The 16,631-nt window shown below is 71.9% G+C and overlaps 1 protein-coding gene across 1 annotated transcript; it reads left to right on the plus strand.

The window, feature by feature from the left end:
- Positions 1-2,340: 2,340 nt before the first annotated feature.
- Positions 2,341-8,884, plus strand: PRRC2A (proline rich coiled-coil 2A). Its single transcript, XM_088539322.1, has 10 exons — positions 2,341-2,450; positions 3,208-3,379; positions 5,305-5,479; positions 5,741-5,837; positions 6,199-6,271; positions 6,393-6,536; positions 6,765-6,904; positions 7,645-7,727; positions 8,578-8,711; positions 8,778-8,884. Exons 2-10 carry the CDS (start codon positions 3,268-3,270, stop codon positions 8,882-8,884), a joined length of 1,065 nt encoding a protein of 354 aa, XP_088395448.1. The 5' UTR covers positions 2,341-2,450; positions 3,208-3,267.
- Positions 8,885-16,631: the final 7,747 nt, after the last annotated feature.

Consider the following 16,631-nt stretch of genomic DNA (forward strand, 5'->3'; position numbering starts at 1 on the left):
ATGGGGACACAACGTGGGGACAGGTAGGACACGGGGACAGAAGGACACGGTGACACGTGAGGCCATAGGAGCTTGGGGACAACAGGGGTGCGGGGACAAGTAGGACACGGACGGGCAAGAGATGGGGCCAGGGCAGGAGCTGGGGACAGAGCCACATCGGGATGAAGGGACACGGGGACACGGGGACATGGGGACATGGGGACATGGGGACACGGGGGCTGCAGGACCCGATGACGGATGCGCAGCCGGGGGGGCCGCGAGGGCGGCGGCGGCGCCTTTATTTATTGACCTATTTATGTATTTATGGGGCCGGGGGGGCGGCTGTACCGTGTACAACCCCCCCCGGACGCCGGGGCCCGTTTCGGGGGCTCTTGGGGGACGTTTTTGTATTTATTTATTGCGACGCTGCGGCCGGGGAGGTGTCAATAAAAACCGGAGCCCGAGCGGAAACGGCGGCGGCTGCTTCTCCTTCCTCTGCGCCGCGGCCGGACGCCGGGGCCCCTTGGGGAGCGGGGGGTGCCCGGACGCCGGGGCCCCTTGGGGGGGGCGGGGGCTCCCCGGGGGCTCCCAGAGCCTTTCGGTTTCAGCCGGGTGGGGAGATCTCGGCTGGGGGGGGGGAAACCAGCGGGATCCTGGCGGGATCAGGGCCAGGAAAGGGGCAGGATTCGGGCGGGATTTGGGTTGGGAAGCAGGAGGGATCGGGGCTGAATCGCAGCCTGGAAATGAGCGGGATTCAGGAAAGATCGGGGCCGGGGAATGGGCAGGAATGGGGCGGAATCAGGGCAGGGAGACAGGCTGCAACCAGGCAGGACCGGGGCCAAATTGGAGCCTGGAGATAGGCAGGATTTGGGTGGGATTTACCTAGGAATACAGGAAGGAATCATGCGGTTTTGGGGCAGGAAACGCACTGGATTTAGAGAGGAAAAGGGGCAGGATTGGGTCTAAATCAGGACCGGGAAAGGGGCAGGATCCAGGCTCAACTGGAACGGGAACATGGACGGGATTTGGGCAGAATCGGGGCTGCAGCCTGGGCAGGATCGGGGCTGTTTTTGGAGCAGATTTGGGTTTCCCAGGGGGGATCCCGAGGGGAAGTCAGAAATAACCCGGAGCGGGGGAGAAATGAGAGCGGGCCCAGGCGTCCGGCCCCCCCGCGCCGCCCACAGCCCTCCAGGTGCCAGACGAGAGGGGCCCAGGCGTCCGGGTGCCACAACCCCCCCCGCCACCACAGGCGGCCGCGGGCCCCGGCACAGGATTCGGTGCCGGTTTTCTGGGAAAAAGCCGCGACAGTGAGAAATGGAAACCCAGAAACAGCCGCGGGAAACCCAAAATTGCCCAAACCGGCCCCGTGCGCGGGAGGGCCCGGGCGCGGAATGTGGGTCAGGCCGTGGGCGGCCCCGGGAAGGGCAGGACGCGGAGCGGGACGGTGACGCAGCGGGCAGGGCCGCGTCACGGGGCGCCCGGGGCCCCGCCATGGCATCAGTGGTGCCAAGGAGGGCGCCCGGACGCCGGGGCCCCGCCATGGCATCAATGGTGCCAAGGAGGGCGCCCGGGGTCCAGCCATGGCATCAATGGTGCCAAGGAGGGCGCCCGGACGCCGGGGCCCCGCCATGGCATCGTCTGCCCGGACGCCGGGGCCCGGCCACATCCACCGCTACCTGGAAGGGCCCATTGGGCTCCCGGGACCTGGGGGCTTCCCGGGCTCCCGAAATGACTCTGGGAGGGAGGGGAATCCCCGGGGGGGGACAGGCCCCGTTTTCCTTCCATTTCTCTCTATGGGTCCCCAAGGCGGTCGGGGGGCGGGGCACCGGTTGCCATGGGGACGGGGGCGGTTGTTCGTTGCCACCGGAGCTCCGCGGTGTCGCCGCCGTCGCCATGGCGACGGCGGGCCGGGCCGCGGCGCGGCGGCCATGTTGGGGGGGGCTGCGGTTGCCATGGCTCCCCAACCATCGCCTCGCGCCAAGGTGCGGGCGGGCTTCTGCGCCTGCGCGCGGAGCGGCGGGGCGGGCTCGGGAAGCGGCGCCCACCAATGGGCGCGAGGCGGACGAAGCTCCGCCCAACCGCGGGCAGCGCGCTGCGCAGGCGCACGGAGCGCGGGCGACGGCGCCCACCAATGGCCGTCGAGGCCTCGCCCAGGTGCGGGCAACGCGCTGCGCAGGCGCAGAGCGCGCGAGCGGCGGCGCCCGCCAATAGCGGCGCGAGGCGGCGAGGCCCCGCCCAGGTGCGGGCAGCGCGCTGCGCAGGCGCAGAGCGCGCGGCCGTTACCGCCGAGGGGCGGGGCCGCTGGAGCAGGAGGGGCGGCCCCGCGCGCGCGCGCTCGAGGGCAGCGAGCGAGGCCCGGGGCGGCCGGGGGGGGGACCCGCCGGAATCCGCCTCCATCCGCCGCCCGCCGCCGCCATCGGCGCCCGCCGCGCCCGCCGCCCGCCCGAGCGGAGCCCGCCCGAGCCGCCCAGGTCGGTATCGGGCGGCGGCGGCGGCGCCCCCGGCCCGCGCGGCCGCCACGGAGCCGCCCCCCCGCGGCCGCCCCTCGGCCGCCGCCGCCGCCATCTTGCGACCGGCCGCGGCCTCTGCCCCCCCCACCCCGGGCGCTCCCCTCCCCCCCCCATCCTTTAACGGGCGCGGGGGGGGGGGGGGAGCTCGTCGTGGTGCCCCCCCCGCCCCCTTCCGGTCCTCGCTGTGGGGGCGGGGGCGGCCGCCGGTTCCCGCTCCCCCCGCCCGGTTCGCGCCGGGTAACGGCGGCTCCGCGCGGCCTGTTCGGGGCGGGGGGGGGGCCCGGGCGCCTGGGCCCCGCATGGGGCGGGAATTGGGTCCCTCTGGGGGGGCCCCGGACACCTGGGCCCGGCGCGGAGGGGGTCCCTGTGGGGGGGAGGGGTTCCCGGACGCCTGGGCCCCTTCGGGGTGGGGGGATCGGCCCCTTTGAGCGGTTGGAACGGGGGGGCTCGGACGCCTGGGCCCCCTTTGGCGGCGGGGGGGTCCTTTAGATCGGCCCGAGCCCGGGGCGCCCGGACGCCGGGGCCCTTGGGGGGGCGGGGCCTGGATCCTTTTGGGGGCCGGGGGGGGGCAGGTTGGATCTCCGGTTCCTGGGGAGGGAGCGGGGGGGGCCGGACGCCGGGGCCCCGTTTAGAGGAGGGGGCGCCCGGACGCCTGGGCCCCCCCAGCCCGGTCGGTGTCCCGGGGGGGGCCGTGACGCCCGTTTCCCCCCCCCCGCAGCTGCCGGGCGCGCGCGCCCCCCCGCGCCCCCCCCGCGGTGCTCAATGACCTTCCAGCGCGATGTCCGATCGCCCGGCGCCCGCGGCCAGGGGGAGGGACGGCCGGCGCTACGCGTCCCTCAGCCTGTTTGACACCTACCGCGGCAAGGCCCTCGAGAGCCACAAACCCGCAGGTACCGCCGCGCGCGGGTGACGGGGCCGTGGGGAGCCCCAGACCCGCAGGTACCGCCGCGCGCGGGTGACGGGGCCCTGGGGAGCCACAAACCCCCAGGTACCGCCGCGCGCGGGTGACGGGGCCCCCGAGAGCCACAAACCCGCAGGTACCGCCGCGCGCGGGTGACGGGGCCCTCGAGAGCCACAAACCTGCAGGTACCGCCGTGCGCGGGTGACAGCGCTGTGGGGAGCCGCACACCCGCAGGTACCGCCGCGCGCGGGTGACGGGGCTGTGGGGAGCCGCACACCCGCAGGTACCGCCGTGCGCGGGTGACGGGGCCCCCAAGAGCCGCACACCCGCAGGTACCGCCGCGTGTGGGTGACGGGGCTGTGGGGAGCCGCAAACCTGCAGGTACCGCCGCGCGCGGGTGACAGGGCTCTGGGGAGCCACAAACCTGCAGGTACCGCTGCGCGCGGGTGACGGGGCCGTGGGGAGCCGCACACCCGCAGGTACCGCTGCGCGCGGGTGACAGGGCCCCCAAGAGCCCCAGACCCGCAGGTACCACCGTGCGCCGGTGACAGGGCCCTCGAGAGCCACAAACCCGCAGGTACCACCGTGCGCCGGTGACGCAGCCTTTGAGAGCTGCTTACCTGCAGTACAAGCGCACGCGGTTGACATGGTTTTGGAGAGCCACGAAACATGTTAATAAAACCATGTGCGGGTGACACGGTCCTCGGGAGCCACAAACCTGCAGGTACCGCCACGTGCGGGTGACGTGGTCCTTGACAGCTGCACACCTGTGGATACAGCCGTGCAGGGGTGACACGGGCCTCAAGAGCCCCAAAACGCAGCTAGGAATGTGTGCGGGTGACACAGCTCTTGAGACCCGCCTAGGTGCGGGTACCGCCGCACATGAGTGACAGGGCCCTTGAGTGCCACAACCCTGCGGGTACAACTGCGAGTGGGTGTTGTGGCCCCCGACAGCCGCACGCCTGTGGGCTGTGAGCAGCCGTCTGCTCTCGGTACAAGCTCACGCGGGTGACAGGGCCACAAGCGCCGCGCGCCTGTGGGTACAACCGCATGCAGGTGACACAGCCACCTGCTGTTGGTACAACCTCATGCGGGTGACAGGGCCCCGAGCACCACGTGTCTGTAGGTACAACCGCATGTGGGTGACATAGCCACCTGCTCTAGGTATAAGCTCGCGTGGGTGACAGGGACCCGCGTGCCTGTGGGTACAACCGCGTGCGGGTGACACAGTCCTCAAGCGCCACCTGTTCTCCGTACAAGCTCACGCGGGTGACAGGGCCCTGAGTGCTGCGCGCCTGTGCTACAACAGCACGCAGGTGACACAGCCCTCAGACGCCGTCTGCTCTCGGTACCACCTCGCGCGGGTGACAGGGCTCTGAGCCCCGCGCGCCTGTGGCTACAACCGCATGCGGGTGACACAGCCGCCTGCTCTCGGTACCATCTTGTGCGGGTGACACAGCCCTCAAGCGCCGCCTGCTCTCGGTACAACCGCCCGCGGGTGACAGGCCCCGGTGCCGCGGTGCCTGTGGGTACAACCGCATACGGGTGACGCGGTGCCACGGTGCCTGTGGGTACAACCGCATACGGGTGACGCGGTAATGTGGTCCCTCTCCCCAGCGCCCCCCCGGCATGGCCTGCAGAGCCTGGGCAAGGTGGGGGTACAACCGCATATGGGTGACAGGCCCCGGTGACGCGGTGCCTGTGGGTACAACCGCATACGGGTGACGCGGTGATGCGGTAACGTGGTCCCTCTCCGCAGCGCCCCCCCGGCATGGCCTGCAGAGCCTGGGCAAGGTGGGGGTACAACCGCATACGGGTGACAGGCCCCGGTGACGCGGTGCCGCGGTGCCTGTGGGTACAACCGCCCGTGGGTGACGTGGTAACGTGGTAACGTGGTCCCTCTCCTCTCCCCAGCGCCCCCCCGGCATGGCCTGCAGAGCCTGGGCAAGGTGGCCGCCCGCCGCATGCCCCCCCCCGCCAACCTGCCGAGCCTGAAGGCCGAGAACCGCGGGAACGACCCCAACGTGTCCCTGGTGCCCAAGGACGGCTCAGGATGGGCCAGCCGGGCCGAGGCCCCCGACCACAAGAGGTGACGGGGGCGGGGGGGCGCGGGGGGGCGCGGGCGGGGGTCGGCGCCCCCCGGCGCGGTGTTGACGCCCCCTGGCGCGGTGTTGACGCCCCCGGCGCGGTGTTGATGCCCCCTGGTGCGGTGTTGTCGCCCCTGGTGCGGTGTTGTCGCCCCTGGTGCGGTGTTGTCGCCCCCGGCGTGGTGTTGACACCCCCGGCGCGGTGTTGATGCCCCCGGCACGGTGTTGACAAGCCCCCCGGCGCGGTGTTGTCGCCCCCGCAGTTCCGATGCGTCAGCCGCTCCGCAGCCGGAGTCGCCGTCGCAGCCGGTTTCGCCGACGCCTGCGGGGGGGCCCCCGAAGCGGCCGGCAGCGGCCGAGGTGACGGGGGGGCCGGGGGGGGACCCCGGGAATGGGGGGGGACCCCTGGGAATGGGGGGAGACCCCTGGGATGGGGGGAGATCCGTGGGATGGGGGGGGACCCCCGGGATTGGGAGCAGACCCCCGGGATGGGGGGAGATCCGTGGGATGGGGGGAGACCCCTGGGAATGGGGGGGGAGACCCTGGGATGGGGGGAGGCTCCCGGGATGGGGGGAGGCTCCCGGGATGGGGGGAGGCTCCCGGGGTCAGGAAGTGCCTGGACCCAGGGAGCCCCCCCAGCACCACAGGGCCCCCCGGGCCTGGGGAGCCCCCCAGGGTCCCGGTGCCCCCCGGAACCCCCCGTGACGCCCCCGTCCCGCAGATTCCCCCCCCGGCGGCCGGCGCAACAAGGTCCTGGGCACAGGCGAGCGCTACCCCTGGAGCGCACGGCGATGGTGAGGGACGGGGGGGTACGGGGGGGCACGGGGGGGCACGGGGGGGCGAGCGCTACCCCTGGAGCGCACGGCGATGGTGGGGGGGGGGGGCCCTGCTGTGACCCCCCCGTGCCCCCCCCAGGTGGAAGGGCCTCAAACCAACCGTCGCGGTTCTCGCGCGAGGAATTCCCGACGCTGCGGGCGGCCGGAGACCAGGACAGGGCCGCCAGGGACCGGGACGGTGCCGCTGCGTCGTGTGGGCCCGCACCAAGCCCCCGCCCCCCCGGTGAGCGCATGGCGGGGGGGGGCACGGGGGGGGCACCATGGGGGGGGCACCATGGGGGGGACACACCACGAGGGGGGGCACCACGGGGGGGTCACCAAGCCCCCGCCCCCCCGGTGAGCGTGGGGGGGACCCCAAAGGTGGGGAGGGGGGAACTAGGGGGTCACCCAGGAGCATCATGGGGGGGTCGTGTGTCCCCCCCCCCGGTGCTACCGTCTCCCCCCCCCGCAGGCGCCGCCGGGTGGCGGGAGGGCGGGGGCCGCGGCCCTGAGGGGGGGGCCCCGCCCGACGCCGCCGCCCCCCCCGGGGGGGGGCCCCAGCCTGCTGGCCCCCCCCACTGCCCCCCCTACCGCGGGGTGATGGCGCCTTTTGTGAGTGCGGGGGGGCTCTTGGGGGGGGGTGCTGGGTTGGGGGGGTTGTTGCTAGGGGGTGTTTGGGGGTTGGGGTTGCTGGGGGGTGGTTGTTACTGGGGGGGAGCTGTTGGGAGGCGGGGGGTGTTGTCCCAGGGGGGTTGTGGCGGGGGGTTCTTGCTAAGGGGGTGTTTGGGGGTTGGGAGTATTGGGGGGGTTGTTGCTAGGGGGTTGTTTGGGAGTCGGGTGGTCCCGGGGGGTTGTTTGGGGGTCGGGGTTGTTGCTTGGGGGGAGGTGTTGGGGGTCGGGTGGTCCTGGGGGGTTGAGGGGGGTGTTTGGGGGTCGGGGTTGTTGCTCGGGGGGAGGTGTTGGGGGTTGGGTGGTCGTGGGGGATCATGGGGCGGTTGTTTGGGGGTTGGGGTTGTTGGGGGGGTTGTTGCTAGGGGGTTGTTTGGGGGTCAGGTGGTCCCGGGGGGTTGTTTGGGGGTCGGGGTTGTTGGAGGGTTGTTGCTTGGGGGGAGGTGTTGGGGGTCAGGTGGTCCTGGGGGGTCGTGGGGGGGTGTTTGGGGGTCGGGGTTGTTGCTCGGGGGGAGGTGTTGGGGGTCGGGTGGTCCCGGGGGGTTGTTTGGGGGTCGGGGTTGTTGGAGGGTTGTTGCTCGGGGGGAGGTGTTGGGGGTCGGGTGGTCCCGGGGGGTTGTTTGGGGGTCGGGGTTGTTGGGGGGGTGCAGAGGGCGGGGCCGTCACCCACGTGCCCCCCCCAGATGTACCCCCCCTACCTGCCCTTCCCGCCCCCCTACGGGCCGCAGGGAGGAGCCTATCGGGGCGCAGGGCCCGAGGCCCAGAGGTGAGGGGGGGGACACCCGGGGGGGGGGACACCCGGGGGGGGGGGACACCCGGGGGGGGGACACCCGGGGGGGGGGGACACCCGGGGGGGGGGGCAACCCCCCCAGGACACCAGGGACCCCCCCAGGGCAATGGGGAGAGGGGGACCCTGAGGGAACCTTGGGGACCCTCCGGGAACCTTGGGGACCCTCCCAGGACGGCGGGACCCCCCCCCCCCCCCCGGGAGGCCTTGGGGACACTGGGGTCCTCGTGAGCGATGTTGGGGACACAGAGACCCCCCCACGGCCGCCAGGGCCGTTACAGGGGACACTGGGGACACTGGGGCCACCCCCAGGGCGGCTGGTCCTGTACGGCCCCCCCGGGATGTTGGGGACCCCCTGGGGATATTGGGGCGCTCTGGGGCCACAGGGAACCCCCGACTTCCCATGGCTGCCGGGTCCCCTGGGATATGGGGACACCCCTGGGATGTTGCAGCTCCCCTGGGATATTGGGGAGCCCCGGCATCTTGGGGTCACCCCGGTTATTGATGCCCCCCCCCCAGTTATTGGGGCCCTCCCGGTTATTGGGGCCCCCCGGATATTGGGGTCCCCCTTGGGTATAGGTGCCCCTGGGACATTGGGGGCCCCTGGGACATTGGGGCCCCCCGGGATATTGGGGTGCCCCGGATGTTGCCCCCTCCCCCCAGGATTTTGGGGCTCCCCAGATATTGCCCCCCCCCGGAATGTTGGGCTGCCCTGGGATATTGGGGCTCCCCGAGATATTGGGGCTCCCCTGGATGTTGACCCCCCTGGATATTGGGGTCCCCCCGGATGTTGCCCCCCCTCAGATATTGCCCCCCCCTCGCCCCCCAGGCCGGCGCGGGCGGCGGGCGCGCGCGGCCCCCCCGGGCGGGGGGGGGAGCCCGTGTGCCGCCCCCCCGTGCTGAAGCAGGACGAGCTGCAGGAGTTCGACGAGCTGGACCAGGAGAACGACGACGGCTGGGCCGGTACGGGGGGGCGCGGGGGCGCGGGGGGGGCGCGCGGCCCCCCCTCACCCAGCGCCCGCCCCGCAGGCGCCCACGAGGAGGTCGACTACAGCGAGAAGCTCAAGTTCAGCGACGAGGAGGACGGGCACGAGGACGAGGGGGACCAGGGGGACCAGGGGGACCAGGAGGGGTGAGCGGGGGGGGGAGCCCCCGGAGCGGGAACCCCCTGGGATCGGGAACCCCCAAGGGAGCGGGAACCCCCCCCCCCCAAGGGAGCGGGAACCACCCCCGGGATCGGGAACCCCCCCCCAAGGGATCGGGAACCCCCCAAGGGCGTCGGGAACCCCCCAAGGGATCGGGAACCCCCCCAAGAGCAGGAATCGCTGAGGGATCGGGAACCCCCCCCCCAAGGGATAGGGACACCCCCCCCGGGATCGGGAACCCCCAGGGCGTCGGGAACCCCCCCCAAGGGATCGGGAACCCCTCAAGGGATCAGGAACCCCCCCCCCAGGTGTCGGGAACCCCCAGGGCATTGGGACCCCCCCAGGATTGGGACCCCCCCAGGATTGGGATCCCCAAGGCATCAGGACCCCCCTGGAATTGCACCCTCCTCCGGAATTGGGCCTCCCCATCTGCATTGGGAGCCCCCTCCGGCATTGGGACCCCCCCAAGGCATCGAGAGCCCCCCCAGAATTGGGACCCCCCCCCCCCACGGCATCGGGTCCCCCAAGGCACCAGGGTCCTCCCAGCATCGCCCCCCCCACCACAGTATTGTGGACCCCCCCCATGGTATTGGCCCCCCCCCCCCCACGGTATTGGGGCCCCCCCCATGGTGTCATGACCCCCCCCATGGTATTGGGGCCCCCCCGTGGTGTCACCCCCCCCATGGTGTCACCCCCCCCACGGTGTCACCCCCCCCCCCCCCCCAGGAAGCCTCCGGAGGCCCCGGCCGAGGCCAAGCGGGAGGAGCCGCCGCCCCCCCCGGCCGAGGGGGGGCCCAAGGAGGCGCCCGCCCCCCCCCCGGCGCAGCCGCCGCCGCCCCCCCGCGCGGCCCCCCCCGCCGCCACCGCCCCCCCTGAACCGGGGCAGCTGGGGACAGCCCAACGAGCCGCCGGTGAGGGGGGGGGCGGGGGGGCGGGTGTGTCCGGGTGTGTCCCCGTGTCACCCGCGTGTGTCCCCATGTGTGCCTGTGCATGTGTCCGTGTGTCCCCGTGTCACCCGTGTGTGTGCCCGTGTCAGCCGCGTGTGTCCGTGTGTGTGCCTGTGCATGTGTCCGTGTGTCCCCGTGTCACCCGCGTGTGTCCCCGTGTCACCCGCGTGTGTCCGTGTGTGTACCTGTGCATGTGTCCATGTGTCCCCATGTCACCCGCGTGTGTCTGTGTGTGCCTGTGCATGTGTCCGTGTGTCCCCGTGTCACCCGCGTGTGTCCCCGTGTCACCTGCGTGTGTCCGGATGTGTCCCCGTGTCACCCGCGTGTGTCCCCGTGTCACCTGCATGTGTGTCCCCATGTCACCTGCGTGTGTCCTCGGGTGTCCTCGTGTGTCCTGGTGTGTCCCCGTGTCACCCGCGTGTGTCCCCGTGTCACCTGCGTGTGTCCGGGTGTGTCCCCGTGTCACCTGCGTGTGTGTCCCCATGTCGCCTGCGTGTCCTCCTGTGTCCCCATGTGTTTTCGTGTCACCTGCGTGTGTGTCCGTGCGTCACCATGTGCGGCCGGGTGTCCCCGTGTCAGCTGCGTTTGTGTCCTCGTGTGTCCCCGTGTCACCTGTGTGTGTCCTCGTGTGTCCTCGTGTGTCCTGGTGTGTCCCCGTGTCACCTGCGTGTGTGTCCGTGTGTCACTGTGCGCGTCTGGGTGTCCCCGTGTGTCCCTGGGTGTCACCTGCGTGTGTGTCCCCATGTCACCTGTGTGTGTCCTCGTGTGTCCCGGTGTGTCCCCATGTCACCTGCGTGTGTGTCCGTGTGTCACTGTGCACGTCTGGGTGTCCCCGTGTGTCCCCGGGTGTCACCTGCGTGTGTGTCCTCATGTCACCTGCAGGTGTCCCCGGGTGTCCCCGGGTGTCCCCGGGTGTCCTTGTGTCACCTGCGTGTGTGTCCGTGTGTCACCGTGCGCGTCTGAGTGTCCCCGTGTGTCCCCGGGTGTCACCTGCGTGTGTGTCCTCATGTCACCTCCGTGTGTCCTCGTGTGTGCCCGTGTGTCACCTGCGCGTGTCTGTGCATCCCCGCATGTGTCCGGGTGTCCTCGTGTCACTTCTGCCTGTCCTCCTGTGTCCTTGTGTGTCCCCATGTCACCTGCGCGTGTGTCCCCATGTCACCTGCAGGTGTCCCCGGGTGTCCCCGGGTGTCCTTGTGTCACCTGCGTGTGTGTCCGTGTGTCACTGTGCACGTCTGGGTGTCCCCGTGTGTCCCCGGGTGTCACCTGCGTGTGTGTCCTCATGTCACCTCCGTGTGTCCTCGTGTGTGCCCGTGTGTCACCTGTGCGTGTCTGTGCATCCCCGCACGTGTCCGGATGTCCTCGTGTCACTTCTGCTTGTTCTCCTGTGTCCTTGTGTGTGCCCATGTCACCTGTGTGTGTCCTCGTGTGTCTCCGGGTGTCCTCGTGTGTCTCTGTGTCCCCTGTGTGTGTTCTCGTGTGTCCCTGTGTCCTTCTGTCGCTTACATGTGTTTGTGTGGCCCTGCGTGTGTCCGGGTGTCCCATTGTGTGTCCTCCTGTGTGTCCTTGTGTCACCTGCGTGTGTTGGTGTGTCCCCGTGTGACCCCGTGTGACCCTGTGCGTCCTCGTGTCACCTGCGTGTGTCTGGGTGTCCCTATGTGTTCCCACACTTGTCCTTGTGTCACCTGCGTGTCCTCATGTGTCCCCAATGTCCCCAATGTCCCCGTGTCCCTCCAGGGCGCCGCGGACGCGCGCTGGCGCCAGCGCCGCCCCTCCCCCGAGCCCTCCCCCGCCGTGGTGTCCCCAATGTCCCCTCAATGTCCCCAATGTCCCCAATGTCCCCATTGTCCCCAGGGCTCCGCGGACGCGCGCTGGCGCCAGCGCCGCTGCTCCCCCGAGCCCTCCCCCGCCGTGGTGTCCCCTCCATGTCCCCAATGTCCCCAATGTCCCCATTGTCCCCAATGTCCCCAGGGCGCCGCGGACGCGCGCTGGCACCAGCGCCGCCGCTCCCCCGAGCCGTCCCCCGCCGTGGTGTCCCCTCCGTGTCCCCAATGTCCCCACGATGTCCCCAATGTCCCCCATGTCCCCAGTGTGTCCCCATTGTCCCCAATGTCCCCATTGTCCCCAGGGCTCCGCGGACGCGCGCTGGCGCCAGCGCCGCCGCTCCCCCGAGCCGTCCCCCGCCGTGGTGTCCCCTCGATGTCCCCATTGTCCCCAATGTCCCCAATGTCCCCTCGATGTCCCCATTGTCCCCAGGGCGCCGCGGACGCGCGCTGGCGCCAGCGCCGCCGCTCCCCCGAGCCCTCCCCCGCCGTGGTGTCCCCAGTGTCCCCAATGTCCCCCTGATGTCCCCAATGTCCCCAATGTCTCCAATGTCCCCTCGATGTCCCCAATGTCCCCACGATGTCCCCTCGATGTCCCCATTGTCCCCAGGGCGCCGCGGACGCGCGCTGGCGCCAGCGCCGCCGCTCCCCCGAGCCCTCCCCCGCCGTGGTGTCCCCAATGTCCCCTCGATGTCCCCAATGTCCCCAATGTCCCCATGTCCCCAATGTCCCCAATGTCCCCACGATGTCCCCAATGATGTCCCCACGATGTCCCCAATGTCCCCAATGTCCCCACGATGTCCCCAATGTCCCCATTGTCCCCAGGGCTCCGCGGACGCGCGCTGGCGCCAGCGCCGCCGCTCCCCCGAGCCGTCCCCCGCCGTGGTGTCCCCAGTGTGTCCCCAATGTCCCCAATGTCCCCTCGATGTCCCCAATGTCCCCAATGTCCCCCCGATGTCCCCAGGGCGCCGCGGACGCGCGCTGGCGCCAGCGCCGCCGCTCCCCCGAGCCCTCCCCCGCCGTGGTGTCCCCAATGTCCCCTCCATGTCCCCAATGTCCCCCATGTCCCCAATGTCCCCAATGTCCCCTCGATGTCCCCAATGTCCCCACGATGTCCCCATTGTCCCCAGGGCTCCGCGGACGCGCGCTGGCGCCAGCGCCGCCGCTCCCCCGAGCCGTCCCCCGCCGTGGCGCGCGCGCGCCGCCGCCGCGAGGCCGAGGAGCGCCGCCTGCTGGAGCAGCGCCGCGCCGCGTGCGCAGAGAAGCTCAAGCGCCTGGACGAGCGGTTCGGGGCCCCCCCCGAGCGCCGCGGGGCCCCCCCGCCCGCCGGAGCGGCCCCCCCGGCCGCCCCCCCGGCCCCCCCGGGCACCGGCACCGAGCCCGGAGCGGAGCCCAGAGCGGAGCCGGAGCCGCCGCGGGAGCCGGAGCCGCCCGGGGCCCCCGAGGCCGGACAGGGTGGGGGCCGCGGGGGGGCTGCTTGGGGGCGGGGCGGCTGCCTGGGGGCGGGGCTTATTCAGGTTAAGGGGGGCTGCTGTGGGGTGGGGGTTGTGTGGGGGGCTGTTCTGAGGGCTCTGTTGGGTTTGGGGGTATTTGGGGGGCTGTTTAGGGTTGGGGGTTATTCAGGTTCAGCGGGGCTGTTCGGGGGTAGGTGGTTGTTTCTGGGGGCTGTCGGGGGGGGGGTCATTCTGGTTCAGGGGGGCTGTGTGGGGGGGCTGTTCCGGGGGGCTCTGCTGGGTTTGGGGGCATTTGGGGGGGCTGTTTAGAGTTTCGGGTGCTATTTTGGTCCTGGGGGCTGTTTTGGGGGGGTTGTTTAGGCTGGGGGGCTGTTCTGCTCCTGGGGGCTGTTTTGGGGGGTTATTCAGGGTTGGGGGGCTGTTCTGCTCCCGGGGGGCTGTTTTGGGGGGATTGTTTAGGGTGGGGGGCTGTTCTGCTCCTGGGGGCTGTTTTGGGGGGGTGTTTAGGGTGGGGGGCTGTTCTGCTCCTGGGGGGCTGTTTTGGGGGGGTGTTTAGGGTGGGGGGGCTGTTCTGCTCCTGGGGGCTGTTTTGGGGGGATTATTCAGGGCTGGGGGGCTGTTCTGCTCCTGGGGGCTGTTTTGGGGGGGTTATTCAGGTTGGGGGGCTGTTCTGCTCCTGGGGGGCTGTTTTGGGGGGGTTGTTTAGGGTGGGGGGCTGTTCTGCTCCTGGGGGCTGTTTTGGGGGGGTGTTTAGGGTGGGGGGCTGTTCTGCTCCTGGGGGGCTGTTTTGGGGGGGTGTTTAGGGTGGGGGGGCTGTTCTGCTCCTGGGGGCTGTTTTGGGGGGATTATTCAGGGCTGGGGGGCTGTTCTGCTCCTGGGGGCTGTTTTGGGGGGGTTATTCAGGTTGGGGGGCTGTTCTGCTCCTGGGCGGCTGTTTTGGGGGGGTGTTTAGGGTGGGGGGCTGTTCTGCTCCTGGGGGGCTGTTTTGGGGGGGTGTTTAGGGTGGGGGGCTGTTCTGCTCCTGGGGGGCTGTTCGGGGCCTGTTCCCTCCTGCCCCCCCAACCGTCCCCGTTGCCCCCCACAGCGGAGCCCCCCCCCCGCGCCGCCCGCCGAGGCCCCCCCGGAGCCGCCGCCGCCGCCCGCGGCCCCCCCCGCAGCAGAGGAGCCCCCGGCCCCCCCCGCCGCGGCCCCCCCGGCGGCCCCGCCCAGCGCCGTGGCCGTGGCCCCCCCCAAGGGGGCGGAGCCCAGCAAGGGGGAGGGGGGGGCGGCGCCCGCGGCCCCCCCCCGGCAGCCGCCCCCCCCGGCCCAGCCGCTCTCCTACCCCAAGTACCAGAAGTCGCTGCCCCCCCGGTTCCAGCGGCAGCAGCAGGTGGGGGGGCGGGGGGGGCCATGGGGGGGGGGCGGGATTGGAGTGGGGGGGGGAAGGGATGGGGGGGTGTCGGGAATGGGGCTGTTGGGGGGGCTGGGGTTGGGGGGGCCCATGGGGCTGTGGGGGGGCATTGGGGGGGTTCTGGGATCCAGGGGGGGCTGTGGGGGGGCCCTGGAGGGTTCTGGGGTTGGGGGGGCCCATGGGGCTGTGGGGGTCATTGGGGGGGAGGTTCTGGGTTCCAGGGGGGTCCATGGGGCTGTGGGGGGCCCTGGGGGCACTTCTGGGATCTGGGGGGGGTCATGGGGCTGTGGGGGGCCCTGGGGGCAGTTCTGGGATCTGGGGGGGGGTCATGGGGCTGTGGGGGGCCCTGGGGGCAGTTCTGGGATCCAGGGGGGTCCACGGGGCTGTGGGGGGCCCTGGGGGCAGTTCTGGCCCCGGGGGGGTCCCGGGCGCCCCCTCACGCCCCCCGCCCCCCCCCCAGGAGCAGCTCCTCAAGCAGCAGCAGTGGCAGCAGCAGCAGCAGCAACAGGGGCCGCCCCCCCCCGGCGCCGCCCCCCCGGCCCCCAGCGCCCCCCCCGCGGCGCCGCCGCCCCCCCCGCCCAGCGCCCCCCCCCCCGCCGGCCGCCCTGGGGGCGCTGGGGCCGCCGGGCGCCGCCCCCCCCCGCGCCCCCCCCCAAGGCGCTGTACGCGGGGGGGGCGCTGGGCCGGCCCCCCCCCCCTCCCGCAGCTCAACTTCGACCCCCGCTGGGTCATGATCCCCCCGTACATGGACCCCCGCATGCTGCCCGGCCGGCCCCCCCCCGGTCGACTTCTACCCCCCCGGCGTGCACCCCTCCGGTAAGGGCCGGGCACCCGCGGGGCGGCCCTATGGGGCCAGGCGTCACCGGGGCCCTATGGCGGGGTCGGGGGGGTCCATGGGGTCCCCTGGCACCCGCGGGGCGGCCCTATGGGGCCAGGCGTCACCGGGGCCCTATGGCGGGGTCGGGGGGGTCCATGGGGCACGCAGCGCCCGTGGGACAGCCCTATAGGACCCAGACGTCACCAGGGCCCTATGGCAGGGTCGGGGGGGTCCATGGGGTCCCCTGGAACCTGTGGGGCGGCCCTATGGGGCAAACGTCACCGGGGCCCTATGGCGGGGTTGGGGGGGTCCATGGGGTCCCCTGGCACCCGTGGGGTGGCCCTGTGGGGCAAACGTCACCAGGACCCTATAGCGGGGTCGGGGGGGTCCATGGAGCACGCAGCGCCCGCGGGACAGCCCTATAGGACCCAGATGTCACCGGGGCCCTATGGCGGGGTCGATGGGGCGCCCATGGGGTCCCCTGGCACCCGTGGGGCGGCCCTATGGGGCCAGGTGTCACCGGGGCCCTATAGCGGGGTCGGGGGGGTCCATGGGGCACGTGGCGCCCACGGGACGGCCCTATAGGGCAAATGTCACCGGGGCCCTATAGTGGGGTCGGGGGGGTCCATGGGGTCCCCTGGCACCCGTGGGGCGGCCTTATGGGGCAAACGTCACCGGGGCCCTATGGCGGGGTCGGGGGGGTCCATGGGGTCCCCTGGCACCCGTGGGGCGGCCCTGTGGGGCAAACGTCACCGGGACCCTATGGCGGGGTCAATGGGGCACCCATGGCGCACGCGGCGCCTGCGGGACGGCCCTATAGGGGCCAAATGTCACCAGGGCCCTATAGCGGGTTGGTGGGGTGTCTGTGGGTCACCGAGCACCTATAGAAGTATCATCAGGGTATCCGTGCGTCACCCGGGTCCTATGGAAGTGTCACTGGGGTGTCCGTGGGTCACCTGGGACCTGTAGAGCTGCCACCAGGGTACCCCAATGGCACCTGGGACCTGTGGTGGGGACATCGGAGTGTCCCTTGGTCACCTGGGACCTGTAGAGCTGCCACCAGGGTACCCCAATGGCACCTGGGACCTGTAGTGGGGACATTGGGGTGTCCCTTGGTCACCTGGGACCTGCAGAGCTGCCACCAGGGTACCCCAATGGCACCTGGGACCTGTAGGGGGGACGTTGGGGTGTCCCTTGGTCACCTGGGACCTGCAGAGCTGCCACCAGGGTACCCCAATGGCACCTGGGACCTGTAGGGGGGACGTTGGGGTGTCCCTTGGTCACCTGGGACCTGCAGAGCTGCCACCAGG

The sequence above is a fragment of the Tinamus guttatus genome, unplaced genomic scaffold, assembly GCF_059628265.1.
Source record: "Tinamus guttatus ecotype Peru unplaced genomic scaffold, ASM5962826v1 Tinamus_guttatus_pri_ptg001598l, whole genome shotgun sequence".
Lineage (NCBI taxonomy): Eukaryota > Metazoa > Chordata > Aves > Tinamiformes > Tinamidae > Tinamus > Tinamus guttatus.

Coding starts and splice junctions, on each gene's coding strand:
- PRRC2A (XM_088539322.1), top strand. CDS start 3,268: ATGTCCGATCGCCCGGCGCCCGCGGCCAGGGGGAGGGACGGCCGGCGC. Junction 3,380..5,304: donor CGAGAGCCACAAACCCGCAG/GTACCGCCGCGC, acceptor TCCTCTCCCCAG/CGCCCCCCCGGCATGGCCTG. Junction 6,537..6,764: donor ACCAAGCCCCCGCCCCCCCG/GTGAGCGCATGG, acceptor CCCCCCCCGCAG/GCGCCGCCGGGTGGCGGGAG.